At 38.3% G+C, this 16,560-nt stretch overlaps 1 protein-coding gene across 4 annotated transcripts in view; it reads left to right on the plus strand.

Annotated features, from left to right (window-relative positions):
* Positions 1-16,560, plus strand: part of anks1b (ankyrin repeat and sterile alpha motif domain containing 1B) — a gene marked incomplete at its 5' end in the record, with an annotated part of 320,790 nt that overhangs the window by 206,521 nt on the left and 97,709 nt on the right. For all 4 annotated transcript variants that reach the window (XM_079263373.1, XM_079263375.1, XM_079263374.1 and 1 more), the window contains one exon: positions 11,570-11,756. In XM_079263373.1, coding sequence (XP_079119499.1) covers positions 11,570-11,756 — 187 coding nt within the window. The remainder of the gene's footprint in view (positions 1-11,569; positions 11,757-16,560) is intronic.

Genomic DNA, 16,560 nt, shown 5'->3' on the forward strand with positions numbered 1-16,560 from the left:
ATTCATTCATTCATTTTCTGAACCGCTTAATCCAATTCTGGGTGGCGGGGAAGCTGGAGCCTATCCCAGCTGGCTTTGGGCGACAGGCTGGGTACACCCTGGACAGCTCGCCAGTCCATCGCAGCCTTATAAAGTTAAATGTGTTATATTTAATGCATACAGTTTAGAGACATTTTTCATCACTTTATGGTAGAAACTTTACTCAAAACCCTGTCATACACCATGTAAAGCTGGTTTTCTGTATAAAACAGTAGAATAATTTTGACCTGTCACTTGGTGACATGTTGATTTTTTCAGATCAGGGTCAAATAAAGACTTCAGATAAAAAAAAAGAAGAAGAATTGGATTTTTCTGACAGTAGTTCTGAGGTTGGGCTTTAAGGGATGAGGAAACTTTAGGAGAATCAACAGGTGAAAGACAAGTGATTCATAACACACAAACCTCCAGACTGCTGCCTTTTTTAGGGGCTTGGCCTTAAAACGTAGGTGCAGCTAAATGTCGGCAGGATTGCGTTTCGTCTTAATCTCTCAGACTGCCAACTCGTTTGGTTTGCAGCTGACTGATGCTGAAATGCTGCGGGGGAGGAAGGAAACTTTACAGATACAGCATCACAACAGATTAAAAGCTTCTTTGTCTCACCCCCCCCCCCAGCATATCTGCTCCGAATGGTGATGCTCAGGCACCAAAAGCCCTTTTACCAGCCATGCTTGGTCCACATTCTTGGAAACAGATTTGATGCAACACATTGTATATTTTATCGAGTCCAGTCTTTCCAAAATGGTTATTTTGGCCTTCCTTTGTTTAGTCACTGGGCTCTGACACCGAGTGATACCTGCGATGCTCAGCCACAGTAACCGCCTCCCCAGCAGGAACAGATGTGGATGGTTTAACAGCTCGAACCGGAGCTTTTAAAGCGCATGAAAACAAACAAGAGGAGCTTTCCTGACCGCATCAGGAACATACCTAAAAGCAGTGTGATCCTGATGTTGGACAATAACACATTTAGTTTCGCTCAACAGAGTTTGAGGTTGCATAGATGCAGACGAGGCAGTCCATGGAAAGAAAACGCTGTTGCAGCTGGAACGGCAGCGGAGCATGAAGAAGATGGCTGGTAGATAAGTGTCTTCTTCAAAATAAAGTAGTAAAAACAACTAACACAGTCACCTTCCTGCACTGCATCGGTAATGCAGGGAATGAATCTAATTTTTTAAATATAAAGTATTTGAAACAACTTTTTCTTCCCAGTGTGAGATGACAGAAGAGATTTTTAGGAGCGCCATGCCAATCATGCTGCATGGATGAAGAACAGTCTGGTGTTAGATTTCATTTAGAATATACATGATCTAAAGATTTAATGCAGCGTAGTGCACTGCTGATGAGGCATGCAGCGCTTCCCGGCTGGTTTGGGCCCATACATTGTCCTTTTTTAGTTGGGAAGTTGGGAAGTTTGGCCACTGCAGCATCTGGAATTTGCTCTGCTTGCAGGAATGGATACATTTCTCTTGTGCCTTATTTATCTGACCTGCTTTTAAATTATGAGCCCTCAGAGACCCTGAGGTCCTCTGCTTCCAGCCTTTTAAACGTTCCTAAACTCAAGACTAGAACCTACCCGGGAGCTTTGCCTGCTTGGTCCGCAGGGTTGTTGCCATGGTGATTGCTCTCATCTAGATGGTAGGGGGACCTGCACTGCAGCCCTATGGCCTTCCTGATCTGGATCATTCCTTGTGGCGGTCTCTGTGTTCATGTTTGGGAACATATATGTTTGTGTGTGTGTAAGACCTCATTATGAGGTGTGTGTTTTTAAATTTCTGCCATGTACTGTACATCAGGTGTGTGAAGGCTTTTTAAATTTACATAAATTGTTTATTATGTGAAGCAGTTCGTATTACTTTTTGCATGAAAAGCGCTTTATAAATAAAATTTGAATTTAATCATGGATCTACATGCGATGAAGAAAGGAAATGACTGCATTTTTATTCATACCTCAGTTTCAGACATTTGCTTGCTCTGTAAATAAACTTACTGTTAAAAATATTAAAACATCCAAATTTTCCAATTTACTTTTTAAAATTAAAATTCAAGCCATTCAGATCTTGTAAATAAAAAAAAGTAAAAATGTGAGTGTAAAAAAAGCAAGGTCGCATAAAACTAAAAATAGTAGAAAACTACATTTATAAAGAGCAATAAATGGGTTAAAATGTAATAATGCTTTGGATAACATTAATTAAATGGTTTCCCCCAGTTCCTACTGGTGACCCAACCATCCCTGATAACTTCCAAACCTTCATGCTTTATAAAAGCAGCGCTGGAACACAGTGATATCCTTGGGAGCATTATTCAAATAGCAGTGCAGAAACTTGTGTTTTGTTATAAGATTGGCGAGAAAAATGCAATTAAAAAAGGAAGAGGCAAAACATTGTACTCTTTCCTGGAGAGTCGGTAACGTCTCCTTCGTCATCAAAAGGAAAAAAGGAGAAACTCAAAGCTGCAAAAGAATCAGAAGCACAATGAGCACCAATAAGGAGTCTGGCTGAGGATAAAATATGTGTGTGTATTACAGCATGAGTGTGATATGATGATATGCTTAATATTTTGCTTGGATTTTTGTGATAAAAATGCAATGTGGTACTTGTGTAGCAGCCTTACCCTCTGTAATGAACAGGTTATATCACATACCTAAGCGTTCTAACTACTAATCAATGTGGAGTCATTTGCTTATGGAAGCATGATTAAAGTTAACAACAATGGCCCTGATAGAATAAGCTTCTGTCTTTTTCAACCAATTTAATCTCAGCTAGATATCATTTAAAACCTTAAAGAAAGGGATTCATTTAAAGAATTGTTTTATGGTGTCGTCAAAGAAAGTACTGATGGAAAATGTCTAAACTCACATAAAACAATGGGAAAAAAACAACCAAAAGTGCTGCCATTCCTAATCAAAGTCAAAGAAAAATACCAGCATCACCTTATCTTCAGGTAGACCGTTGAAGACTGGCTTCAGTTTATGCAGAAAATATCCTTTAATTTAAAGTATAGCAAGCTGCACGGTGGGGCGCCTGCTAAACCTAACTTATAGTAAAACTAATGCAAGAAGAACTTATATGTCCCGTTTTGGCTTTTTGTGTTCACGGAAGTTAATTTAACCAATCAGAACCACAAAAAAAAAAAAAAAAAAGGAGGGAAAGCAAATCAGAGTTAATTACACTGAGAAGAACAATATTCTGGTGCTGGCAACAGCAGGTAACACATTTGCATAATGTCAGCCAAGTTGTTACTTTTACACACAAACAAAGCTGCCTCACACTCACACGTTCCTACCAGGAGATGCAGGAGAACACGAGCCATTCATCAAGGTTCTTCACCCTGCAGGTTTTACATGTTTCCCTGCTCCAACACGCTTGATCCAAGTAAAACGGATCCTTTTGTCCTCTGTTCTGCACCAGCCTGATAATGAGTCGTTAATTCCAGCCAGGTGATTAGCAGGGAAGCCGTCTCATGAGTAACTAAAGAACAACATAAACCTTTGTCTGGTCTCCAGGGTGAAATATGAGCCTGGAAATGGGAACACAGTGGATGTGTTTAATCATTATAGGAGAGGTGACGAGGGTTTGCTCCACTGTAAAACATCTTCCTCTACATTTTAGGAACTAAAAGAAGCTCATCGTAGGCTGTATGTACAAAACAATCAGACAAACGCCTTCATCAGGTAATCACACCTAATTGATTAGATTAAAGTTTACTGAACAAAAATCTGCTCAATCAGCAGCTAAACAACAGTTTGATCAATGATTCATTATATTTATATTTAAAGGGGTGCTATGATGGTATTTAGAGTTTTCTGAGCTTTCTACAGTGTTACAGTGTTGAATCCTCATCAGACATGTGAACGACACTGTTTTTTATCACCTAAACGCATGTTTGAGTTTGAGTTCAACACACTCTCCATTCGGTTTCCATGGCGACGAAAAACGCATCGTTTTAGAGAGTTTTTTCTACTTGGAAATCCTTGTGACGTCCCGGGGGATAAGGTTCGGTGATTGGTTACCTTCTACTGGTTAACAAGGGCATGTACAAATACATCAGGCGGGTGGAAAACGTGGGATAAAGTTATTTCCAACGATGGCTGGTGAGTTTACCAAAGAGAGACATCCTGCTGCATTCGTTGCTGTGGGTTGCTGTTTTCCACTTCGTTTTCAGGCTCTGATTCAGGTTCCAACATGTAGGGCTGTATGCTATGTGTTGACATTGTATTTTGTTTTTTAATGAGTTCATATTAGCCTAATCCTTCTGTTTATGAGACGTTACAATGACAGTGAAAGCAGGTGCGGTGCGCGCTCCCGATGTAGTGCAGTGGCGGGAGGCGGGGCTTAATGCGGAAGAGTCTCAATCCACTCGTTTTGCCCGCAGGCTGATCTGACAGCCTACGGAGAGGGTCGGTCTGAAGTAAATAAAGCCATTTGGGACAATAACTCGATCAATCCCAGCCCTTCTGGGCTCAGAAATAAAAATAAATTAGCCTGAAATGCACATAATAGTTCCACTTTAAGATCTTTTTTACTGAGCAGAAATCACAAATGTACACACACTAGGGGTGGAAAAATTGAATAAAAAAAAAAAAAATCTGTATTTTTTGCTTCACAATTTTTTAATTTTTTAAATATTATAAACATAATGAATACACTAAATTTTTTTTTGTCATTTTATTGATCTTTTTACTTCTCTTCTTGGGCGTTATAGCAGCAGAATGATGGTCTGGCTACTGGGTTGTTTTTGTTCTACCTAAAATCAAGACAAACGACGAGCAAAAAAAGTTGAATAATTTTTTAAAAATTATTTTGATCTACAAAAATCAGCAATATCAAATAATTTATTTAAATTTAAATTAAATCAGCACCCAAAAAAAAATCAGAATCAAATCGGGACAAAAGCGTATCGTCACACACACACAGACACACACATCATCTAACCTCATGGAACATTTACGTTTGTGATGATTTTAAACGCCATGATGAAGAATGCAGGAGAGCAAAAAGGAAGAAATCTCTTTGGTTATACTGGTTTATTTCTTTCGCTTTCTTTGCATTTCACCTTAACATTGTCACCTTGTCAGTCCACTGAGGAGAGTTTAGTGTTTTTATGTGGTTTAAGAGCTGCGGCCCCACATGAGAGAGCCGGGCCCTACACTGCTAATTGAAATGACCCAAGCTAATGCTAAAAGCTCTCCTGTGAGAGTTGCACTCCGAAACAATTTCCTGGCATTTGGCACCTGTATTAAAGGATTTGTGTGCAGCATTTGGATGATTTTTAATAAAGCAGGCAGTCCATATGCGTCATTAGACATGAGCCAGAAGGGCTGGTGGCCTCTGCTGGTCTCTCGTTGGATTTTAAATTTTAAGCTTTTATTGATGTGGCAGAAGAAAAAAAAAAAAAAAAAAGCTTTGAGGTTTTAAACCCTAAAAATGAGCAAAAACATGAATTGTGGCTGTGGGAACCTGGTCCAGTAGAGCCTCCTGTAGACAAAATGAAAGAGTAAGTAAATACAAGAGGAGTGACAACACAATTACAAATGTAGAACAAAACAGAGCGAAGCATCGTGCTCTGAGGTTGCAGATGTGGGGAGCTGTCAGCCTTTTGGCAAACTGTTAGCAGGGCACCGTTGTTGTTTATATTTATCCAACCAGTAGCAGACACGTCTTCCTGAGGTGAAATGGTTTATGTTTTCATATTTGTACAAGGCCAGTTGTTGACAAACCTTTTTTTTCCCCAAAAAACATTGCTGTGATAATGGAAATAAAAAAAATGCAATGACTTGGAAATCTCCTAAACAAACATTTCACCCCTAATGGAACGTAAACAACATATTAAATGTTGAAACTGTTTCATGGAAAATATGAGTTTGTTTTGAATCTGCTGGCAGCAACACATCTGTAAGAAGTAGGAACAGCAGCGAATAAAAAAGCTGGAAAAGTAGTTTGCACCAATAAAAACAACTGCAAGAGTGTTTACCAATTGATTATGTGTATTGGCAGCATGTTGGTAACATGACCTGGCATAAAAGGAGCATTTCAGAGAGGTAGAGCCTCTCACATCCGCAGGACTGCTGCTGTGACTGCAGCCTCCTCATACCACTGCTTTCTCCTTCTGTAACGTCTTGTTACACGTGTTGTGTGTCTGTCTTTACTACTGCAGAGCAGGGTTGCTGAGCCAATCCTGATTGCTTTTAATCCTTTTATGCATTAAATATCAATACAGATGTGAAAGTTGACAGAGGTTCAGCAATCCGTGGCAGACTACATGGAACAATTGTGGAACAATTTCAGAATAATGTTCCACAACATAAAATATATATATATATATATATATATATATGTATACCATAGTATTACACCCAGGTATAATGCCATAAAGAGAATCTGGAGGAATCTCTTTGCACTGGGGAACAGGCAGAAGGTCAAAGTGAACTAAGGTCATTTCTGAAGGCAGCATTAAAAGCAGACATGATTCTTTGCTGGAAATCATTGCATGGACTCAGTAAGACTTCCAGAAATCACTCTCTGGGATCACAGTTCACTCTGAAATCCACTAATGCAGGTCAAAGCTCCATCATGCAAATTAGAAGCCATATGTGAGCAGGACTCAGAAATGCCCGATTCTTCTTTGAACCAAAGCTCATTTAAAATGGTCTTAGGCAAAGTGGACAACCCTTCATGTAGAGAGAAATCTCACATTACAGTTTGGGGGTAAACTCATGGTTTAATCAAGTGAAACATGAGCGATTTACTTTAAAATATCCATGTGGTGCCCGTTATAACACCTTCATTCAGACTCACTAAGTTAACATTTAAACTTGAAGTAGCTCCACTTCTTGCTTTTCTTTGCTGTATTTTATTTTCTTTGACAACAAGCTGAAAGATCTGTCAACCAGCGAGTTTTCAGACAGCATCTATTTTGATAAGTGGTTGCATGATGGCACAGGAAGAGACTGCAGATGGAGCGTGTGTGTCTGGAGAGATGAGAGTTCACGCTTGAACACAGGAGGTGAACTTGAGCCTGGATGAAGGGTCTTTGTTCATGTATCAGTGTAGCTGTCCAACTGCATCAGAGCCAAGAGTCTCTGAGTGAAAACTTTCTAAACATGATTTTAGAGGCAGAAATGTGCAGGAAATGGAGGAAAGAGACTAGAACCATGACTGAAAAACCACATGTGCATTACATGTTTTGCACATGTGGCTCACATAAATACACATGCCAACCACATATTACATTGTGAAACAACTGGGATTCACATGTGAACTAATTCTGAATCATATGTGGATTACATGTAGCTCTCATGTGAATGCCGTGTCAATCACATGTGATCCTCATATGATTTACATGTCATTTCCTCATTTTCACGTGATTCACATGTGAACCTCATGTTATTTACATGTGTTTTCTAGTTTTTCACACAAGAGTCTTGTGCAATAGATGTTAAATGTGTTGTAGTCATGTGACTCACATGACATTTACATGTCATTCTCATGCGATTCACATGTGAACCTCATGTTATTTACATGTGTTTCCTAGTTTTTACATGAGAGTTTCTTGCAATCCATATGTTAGTGTTGTAGTCATTTTTCACATGTGATTCACATGACATTTAAATGTTATTCTCATGTGATTTACATCTTGTTTTCTTATTTTTGCACATGTGATCCTCATATAGTTTACATGTACTTAACTCATTTTTCACATGTGATTCACATGACATTTGAACGTCATTCTCAAATGATTTACATGTGGTTTCCTAGTTTTTTGCATGTAATTCACATGTGACCTGAATGTGATTTATTTGTGGTTTTATTGTGTTTCACAAGTAATTCACATCAGATTCACATGTAATTCACATGTTATGCGCAGGTTATTTTCATGTGGTTTCCTATTTGTTCTACACATGAGTTACATGATCCGCATGTTATTTGCATTTGATTTCCTTGTTTTTCCACACAAAATATGCAATCCATATTTTAATTTCCCATTTTTTTCTAGTTTTTCACATGTGATTCACATGACTTTCACATGTCTTTCTCATGTAATTTACATGCGGTTTCCTAGTGTTTCACAAGTAATGCATATGACATTCCCATGTAATCTGCATGTGATTTACATGTGGTTTCCTAGTTTTTTTGCATGTAATTCACATGTGATCCGAATGTGATTCACATGTGGTTATGTTGTTTTTCCCACGTGGTTTACATTTCATTTACATTTTCTTCATATGTAAGTCACATGTGTCACCCACATGTAACTCATGTTCGAGTCACATGAAAATGTTTCAAAAACATGTTTCCGCATGTAGTTAAAATGTGTACTAAAATGCAGAGAACATGGGAATTGCATGCAGTTGACACATGTTCTTCACATGTGAAAAACCCCTTATGTTATCCTCATTACCCTGAGGATAAGGTAAAGGGTACAAACAGGCACGATTGTACACACATGTGCATTTACATGTGAAGCTTTTCCCGTCTGTGTTTGTGTGGTTTCATCTTTCTGTTGATGAGTGAAGCAGCGGAAATCGATCAAAGAAAGGACGAGGATAGAAAAACAAAGGACTGGCAACAAAAGAAACACGCAGTGGTCCATATCCTGCATCATTACCGTTCAGATAATCAGAAGTGAAGTTGCTCCATCATCTGAAAATATCAATTACAACAAGCGGTATCATTTACATAATTACCTTTCAGCTCCCTGCTCATGTTGTTTTACTGCTGATAACAAAAGGGACTTGATGAAAGCAGACTTATAACCTCATTATTTTGGGTGCAGTAAAAATGAAGAGTTTGCACAATAATGATAATATAAATATAACAAATAACTATTATTCCTGCACCGCTTTGTTTTTACAGTAAAACATCTCACCTTTTGCCTAATCGGTTTATATTTCTTCTAAATTCATAAATAAGCCCAAATTGTTTGGTTTTGCATGTTTATTCAAGCACTAATGAAGTCATCACACCTTGTTTTAGGTGTGGAATTCCATTTTTAATGGCTGTGCTATTTATCAGCAGCAGGACACATTAGTGACGTGTTAAACGGCGTGTCGCTCCCTCTGCGATGCTGCTGCAGTCGAGGAAAACGCTTTCTGCTGAAGTTTAGTCAGGCGTGGAGGACCTGCCTGCCTGTCTGATGCGTGTTGGTGTGTGTAAATCTGTGTGTGTGCTGTCACTGTATGTGCAACCGTGTCTATACTCATTAATCCCCTTCCACTTGGCCATGACATGTTCATTAGCCCACCACCCGCTTAAATTGTTAATACCAAAGACGGAACAGCAGCGTGTGTTGTTGTACGTCACATGATTGTGTGTAAATGTGTGTGTGCTCTCTTTAAGTTTTTAATAAGCACAAGTTGAGAGACAAGACTCGGAGGCCAAGTGCACAGACATGGCAGATAAGTGCTGCAATAAAGAGACGTTTTGGTAATGAACTGGAGAAATTAAAGTTGGAATTGAACCCATTAAAGATTACACATCTTTCTGGGCCTCGGCAGAACACGATGTCATGCTACAGAGTTTCAGTCATTCTGGTTGAAGACCAGTTTCATCTGGTTTCTATGAGCTTATGCTGAGAAGTGGATTCATATTACAGTCATGTAATCAAGTTCAATTTATTTTCCCATCCTGATTCTTTGTCATATATCATCAGTGCTTTGGTGAGCAATAGGAATCCATGAGGATTTAGCATGAATGTGTGTCTCTTTTGGAGCATGACTAATGTTCAATAAAAAAGATAAATGAAAAGAATATGTATTTTTGTCAGCTGGATTGTGTAACCTCCCTCCTTGCGCCCACTCAGACTGATTCCCTGTTGGGCTCATGCATCATTGTCTTTATTCCCTGATGCCTCTCTGGGCTGTTGTAATCTTGTCTGCTTGATGCATTGCTCCTTTAAACATCCCTGGTCTCTGCAGGATGCTGCAGCAGTCTCATTCTTCAGACTGTTGAGAGGGAAAATAAGAGGATGATGAAGCTTAAACAGGCAACATTTAGCTCAACTTCAAGAAAAATTTACGTTAATTATTTAACTTTTGACCTAAATTTTCAAGTTGTGTTACTGTTGATGTTAATGTTGCAAACACACACTGTAAAAACTAAAATCTAAGTGAGATTAAAAATCTTAAATTGAGTACACGTATGCTTATTTTATTTTATTTTTAAAAGATAATTCTTAGTTTTTATGCCAGAGAATTCCTCTTGTTTTAAGACTTTTTTTTTTTTTACTTGTTTTGGGAAGTCTTGACAAGCCAAATTTTCTTGTTCTGTTGGCAGATAATTGATCTCATTTTAAGCAACATTTACCTAATTTTTGTATTTTTTTTTTCTTGTTTTTTAAAAAAAATTATTTGCAGTGCAGGATTGTCCCCCGATCACTGGTCATAAAAAAAATCAGCTGTACTTTGGAAATAACTAATAAATAAACACATCAGTTAAAGAAGTAAAGTTAGGTTGCTGTTTTGTTTTTTTTAAATTGGTGTTATATGTTGGATTAATTGCATCTTTGGATAGGTAAGCACAGGATGAAAGAAGAGCAGATGAAAGGAGGGAAAAGATTAACTGAGGTCTGCATTGGGTTATTTATATTCTGTTTTGTTGTTTTGTTTTTTTTTTAGCAGGAAAGACCTGATGTTGTTTTCATTCAGCGACCGGTTATTTTGTGCAATCAATATTTATCTTAAAGTGATTGGAAAAGACAATGTTTCCTTTTTCATCTTGACAAGAAAAAAACAGCTTTCATGTTCGTTTTTTCCTCCTTTGACCTCCTAATACCATTATTTACCCCCATTCATCTCTTCTTTGTTTCCCTTTGATCGTCCTGACACCTGCTCCCCACCTGACTTTTTATTTTGTTTCTATTTGTGTCATTCGTAACGAAACTGCACCTGCATTTCTGTCTTTTTTGTTTCTTTTATTTGCTGCACCTCTGTTTCACCGCATTGTCTTTCCATCCTCGCTGTTTTGCACTTCGCTCTGTTTTTCTTTGCTCAACCTATTTTCATGTTCTTGCTCTGCTTGTTTTTCATCTCAGTTTAATTCAGACTATTTCAAAGGCCAATTCAAAAGCACCATTTTTCGAAAAGCGCACCATCTCTCCTTCCCACTTCCACTCCCTTTCATCTTCTCTCATCCTCTCTTTCTCTCTCTCAAGGTTCAGGTTTTTATTCATGCTGAGTTCCAGAGAAAACACTGAAAGTCTCTTGTATGTCTGCATATTTTAGGCTATTAAATGTGAATACATGCAGCAACACACGTGATCATACATGGGTACCAACAGTTTTAACCAGCTGAGAGGTTTTTGAAGCATTGCGGCAGCTTTTTAAGGGTCTGCTGGTGTCTCGTAGCAGATGCCTGTCTGGAGTTTAATGAGGCTTAATCATCACTGGATTGCTTGTTTATACGATTGAAGTGAGCTGTTAGTGACCTTTCACCACTCCATTTTTAATCTGTCCTTCTTTTAATTATCTAATTTACCTCCTGATTTCATGAATTTGAAGTTAAAGTCTTGAAAAGTTTCTGTGTGTGTCTTACTTTAGCCCAAACAGCGCACCTCTCTGTCCTCATCCCTGGATGTCCAGAGGCCAGTCAACCACAGCTGTGAGCCCAGTGAGGTGAGCTCTTCTCTGGGTTACGCCAGCTTCAGCACCAGCCCCCCTGCAAGCCCCCCGCTCAGCCCCAATCAGGAGGACTCTGCAGGCTCCAACGATGACTGCCACCTGACAGGTGAGACTCACATTGTTTCCTTGGCATGAAAGGTTGAGGGAGCATGTATACCTCCTCCTCACGTAACGCCATGATGTCCCAGCTGAAACGTCTCCATTCAGAAGCAACACTAGCTGCGTTTTCGGCACAGATTTTCCCAAAATAAAAACAATATTTCTAAGTTTAAATAGACAACAATTGCGATTTGTAGATGTTTCCATTTAACGGTGTTTAGTCCATAAACCTCAGTTCTCGTAAAATCTTGTCAGCCAGAAGAGATTTTACAAGAATTGCGGCTTATGCTAGGTAACTGCATAGCATTGTTTTTGGGTTTTCTACTAGCTGCTAATTTGTTTTTCTAAACTCTTAAACTCGCTGTTGTTTGCCGCAAGATCTTTACCGGAAATGAACTGGTCATGACCCCCCAGGTCACGTCCAGGGACACGTAAATGCGTAAAAGTGTTTTCATTACACTTTTGCGATATATTTCTATATCAAAACATCTGAAAAACCACCTCATGAGAGCGTTTAAACTTTTTAGGTGTAGGTGTTTTCATTAGCGTTTTTTAATGCGATATTTGTTTTTGCGTGGTTCTAAGTGTAAATATAAAAAGTAACCAATGAAAGCAGTAAACCACCTGTTTATATTTAGAGGTAATATGATTGAAATTGTGGAGGATGTATTTGATTGTCGGTAGATTATTTTCTAATTAAAAACCAGAAACTGAAAAATAATGAAGAAAATAGTTTCTTTTTAAAGCTTATCAGAATCATGACAGGTAAATTAAAGTCTGTAATCAGAGACAATGTGATGTAATGTTGTCTGACTTAGTGTGGTCAATGACTTCAGCCTTGGTTTGAGTTATTATTGCAGTGATAAAAGTCCCTACAGTCCATCTTTTTCTCTCTCCCTTGTCTCCTTGCTGAGGTTCATCTTCGTGGCATCTTGCTTCGTCACTCAGGTGCTGCTTAAGTCTTTCAGCCTGGGCACCAAATGAAACTTTTATCTTTTGCCCCGAGTGCTGGAAAATTGATATTGTATTTCTGCTGCTGTCATATGGAAGGTCACAGCCGAGAGCTAAACACCTCACAGGCTAAGATCAGATCTGCGAATGTGGAGGATGTAGAAAATATCCAACACAGTAAGCCAAATTATAGCTCAACGAAAAGTGAGCCACATTTATTGAATTAGAATTACTAAGAATTATTATGATTGGTCGGTTCCAAGTTTATTTATTGTGTTGATTCATGAGCTGAAAATGTGAACTGGAACGACTTGTTGGTCATACGAGCAGATAATTTACCAAACGGTGAAATGGTGCACCTCATTTGTGCACTACAGTTGATGGGAATATTTTAGCCAGGTTGTTGTGCTGCATCTTTGGTACAGCTTCAGTTTGGCTGCAATAAAAATTTCTTATAATTTTTCACAGTTCAGGACCATGGACAGCAAACATGTCTCTGAATGATAAATGGAACATATTTCTGATCTATTGTAGCAGGCAGTGAGAGGACAGAAAGCGACTCCACTATATATATATATATATAGTATATGTAAGGGGGTGATGACCGACGAGGTGTCCATTGTCAGAAATAAACGGACAATGGAGAGGCGTGAACCATCTGGGTGAAAGAAGAGGAAGGTTGTTTCTACAAAGTACAATAATTTCTAATAATGGACACCTTGAAGGGCATTTTCCTGCTTACACCATGTTCACTTATGAAATGAATATTAGATCATTTATGAATACTTTAATGTTGGTTTTTACTGTTAAAATCTAAGTTTTTCACTAGAAGCAGCTGAATGGACTGTTTAATCTTCCTCTTTGTGACGCGTTGCCATGGTAGCTGGCTCTGGCCACAGAACCTGCAGCGCGGTGGGCCGTAGTAGTTATTCGTATCATTTCAGAGGGCAAGTGCAGTAAAAATGATTTTACTAAATCATTTTTAATTGTAAGAAATATTATCCACCGTTCACTCTGATTATTAAATATGTATCAAGTAAGTGGATGATAAATGGTTTTTATAAATGTTATCCACCATTCACTCTACGTCAAAGAAGTAAACAAGTGGGATAACCAGGGCAGAAAGAAAGACAGGCGACGGTTCAAATTAAATGCCATGTTCCAATAAAATACAGATACTGGGAAGTCCATTGTAGTGGTATTTAAACGACAGAAATTCAACCTTTGGGGACCCACTGCTTGTTGGAAACGTTGCGAGACAATAAAATGTTGCTATATTCCCGTCTCCCTGGATTGACGGAAACCAATAAGCCTGCAGGCCGCTTCCACTGTGATGTCCCGTCATAGATATGATCTGATGCATCTCCAGATGTGGTTGCCATGGTTACCAACTAGCCAACATGATAAATCAGAACAATCGGGCTTTTTGACCAGAACTTTTTTACAGCCGCCCTGCAACACTTTTTAACGGAGACTGTGCAGCCAATCAGACTCATGCACTCACTCAGACCTTGGCACAAAGAACGTTAGAAACAACACAGTTGACCAAAGAACGGTATGATGTGATACAGATAGCCTACATGTAGCCTCTGTTTCAGTTCATGTTGCTGAATCATTGTGTTAGCTTGAGTTAGTTCAGTTTCCCGCATCAGTTCTGCCTTCAGTTTGTTTCGAGATTAAAACCTCTTAACTCTGCCTTCCTGACTCCCGTCTCCACATTTGGGTCCACACCTTCACCGCCACCTTGACATCAGATGAGTTTAGACTAAAATCTGCACATGTATCCATTTTATATTTACGCTAAACTAAGCTAGAAGTAATAATGTAAACAAGCTTCTTGTTTCTATTAATGTTACTTTATTTTACTCCCTCATTTCTCTCTGAGCTTTATGTCTTCACTGTCACTTCCTTAAAAGTTACCATAGCGATGAGACTCCTTGTTGTTATGGCAAAGTGGTGGCCTTGGTGACGGTTAGCCGGTGATGTCATCATTGCTACTTCTTTCTCTCACCTGGCTTTCAGTCCAACTGTTCCTCACACCCGCTGCTCTCAGGCAGCAATGGAAAAGTCAGCACAGGGGAAGTCGACCAGGCGCGACGTTTCCTCTGCGTGTGTGTGTGTGTGTGTGTGTGTTTGCACACCCGCCTCTTTCATCCAGAAGCAGTTCACAGGCCCAGCTCCGCTTTGATCTGTGTAGAGCTTGAAAGGAAAGACACATTACCAATCCACAGGTGTGTGTGCACACAGAGACACACACAGAGATTTGAGACACCTTCAGCTATTATCCACATCCAAGCACTGCCACGGTGTTTGTCTTAACAAGTGTGTGTTCATTCCCTTTTGAACCTACTCGCTGAATCTTGGCCTGATGTGAAACAGATGTCTTCTGAGAAGTAATTATTGATCAGAAACCAAAAGTTCTCAGTTTCACTTTCAACATATTTCCTTATTCTGTCCATGAATATACTGCTAAGTGATGCTCTGCACATTTTACAGCTCTGAATCAATGCATGAGAATTTAGCACATTGCAGGGGGTTTCTCGGTCTGTGTTTTATGTTTCCCTGCTTCAAAGCACCTTCTTCCAACTGATGGGTTATCTAAAGGATTCCACACTTTCAGTGGCAATACTACATTAAAGCAGTAAAGCAGACGAAAATAAACCAGGTAAGGCAGGACACTGGTCCGAGTCACTGATATCTGCTACAGATGGACTTTATCATGGCTCCTGATTTAAGGACTATCAGAGTATGATTTGTTTAAATGACACAACTTGACTGCAGGTTTAATAACAGTTTTAAGTGGCACTATCAAACTTTGAGAGGTTTTTGTACTGCAAGCACCCCTGTTAAAGCTAATTCAGCATCTTGCTGTCTGTCTCTTCTCTGAGCTCTCTCTGGTCATCAAAAGTCAGGCTGATACTGACTCTTGTTTTGTCACTTTCTCTTCTTTTCTTGCATTTCTCTGAATCAGCCATGGTGCAAGTTAAAATATAGCCAGAGTGTTAATATCCAGTTACCAGTGTGTGATGTGGTGCCGTACAGCAAAACACAGGAGTCATGTGATGTTTTGGATCTAACTTTAGATACAAACACAAGTTGTAATGTTGATTTTTTTCTAATACTCAACTAAAAGTACCTGCGACCTTGTGACATCGTCTTAACATTCATAATGTTGCACTTCATATTTATCATTTTGTAACTTCTGGAAACAAATTCTCACAAACAAAATGCACACTAAACATTTTATGTGCAAGTTTAGACAAATATATAAATGTTACTTTTTTTTTTTTCTTACGGTTTCATAAATTTACAGTCGCCTTTGTGCACTGCTTGGTAAAAGATAGAAATCTTTAAATTTCAGGTGAATTATTCACATAAAAACTAAAACATTATCATCAATTTAACCTCATGCAAGAAGGATTTAAACATGGACAAATGTACATACACATTAAAGAGTGTAAAGAAGATTAAATTAAGTATCTTCATAAAGGTTAAAGCACATTTTAGGCGCATTCTAAGATTATACAAAATATAATTATCTGTAAAAAAAAAACTTTTTTGCTGTGAATCACAGTATTCAGCAATGATATTGAATTTAATGTTGCCCTGCAACATGCATTGGAAACCTGTGTTCAGTTGAAATAATTGTTTTTTATTTTATTTTATTTTATTTTAAATTTGAATTTAAATTTAAATTTTATTTAAATATTTAATTTTTTCATTTAATCTGATCTTTATTTTTTATTTTATTGAACGGTTTATGTTATTTAATTTCAAATTAATTATTTATATATTTTTTTGTCTTTCAATTTTTTTTTCATCTCAATTTTACTTTATAAAAACAATAATTTTATTTTTTT

This window comes from Telmatherina bonti (assembly GCF_933228915.1).
Source record: "Telmatherina bonti genome assembly, chromosome: 23".
In the NCBI taxonomy this organism is placed as follows: domain Eukaryota; kingdom Metazoa; phylum Chordata; class Actinopteri; order Atheriniformes; family Telmatherinidae; genus Telmatherina; species Telmatherina bonti.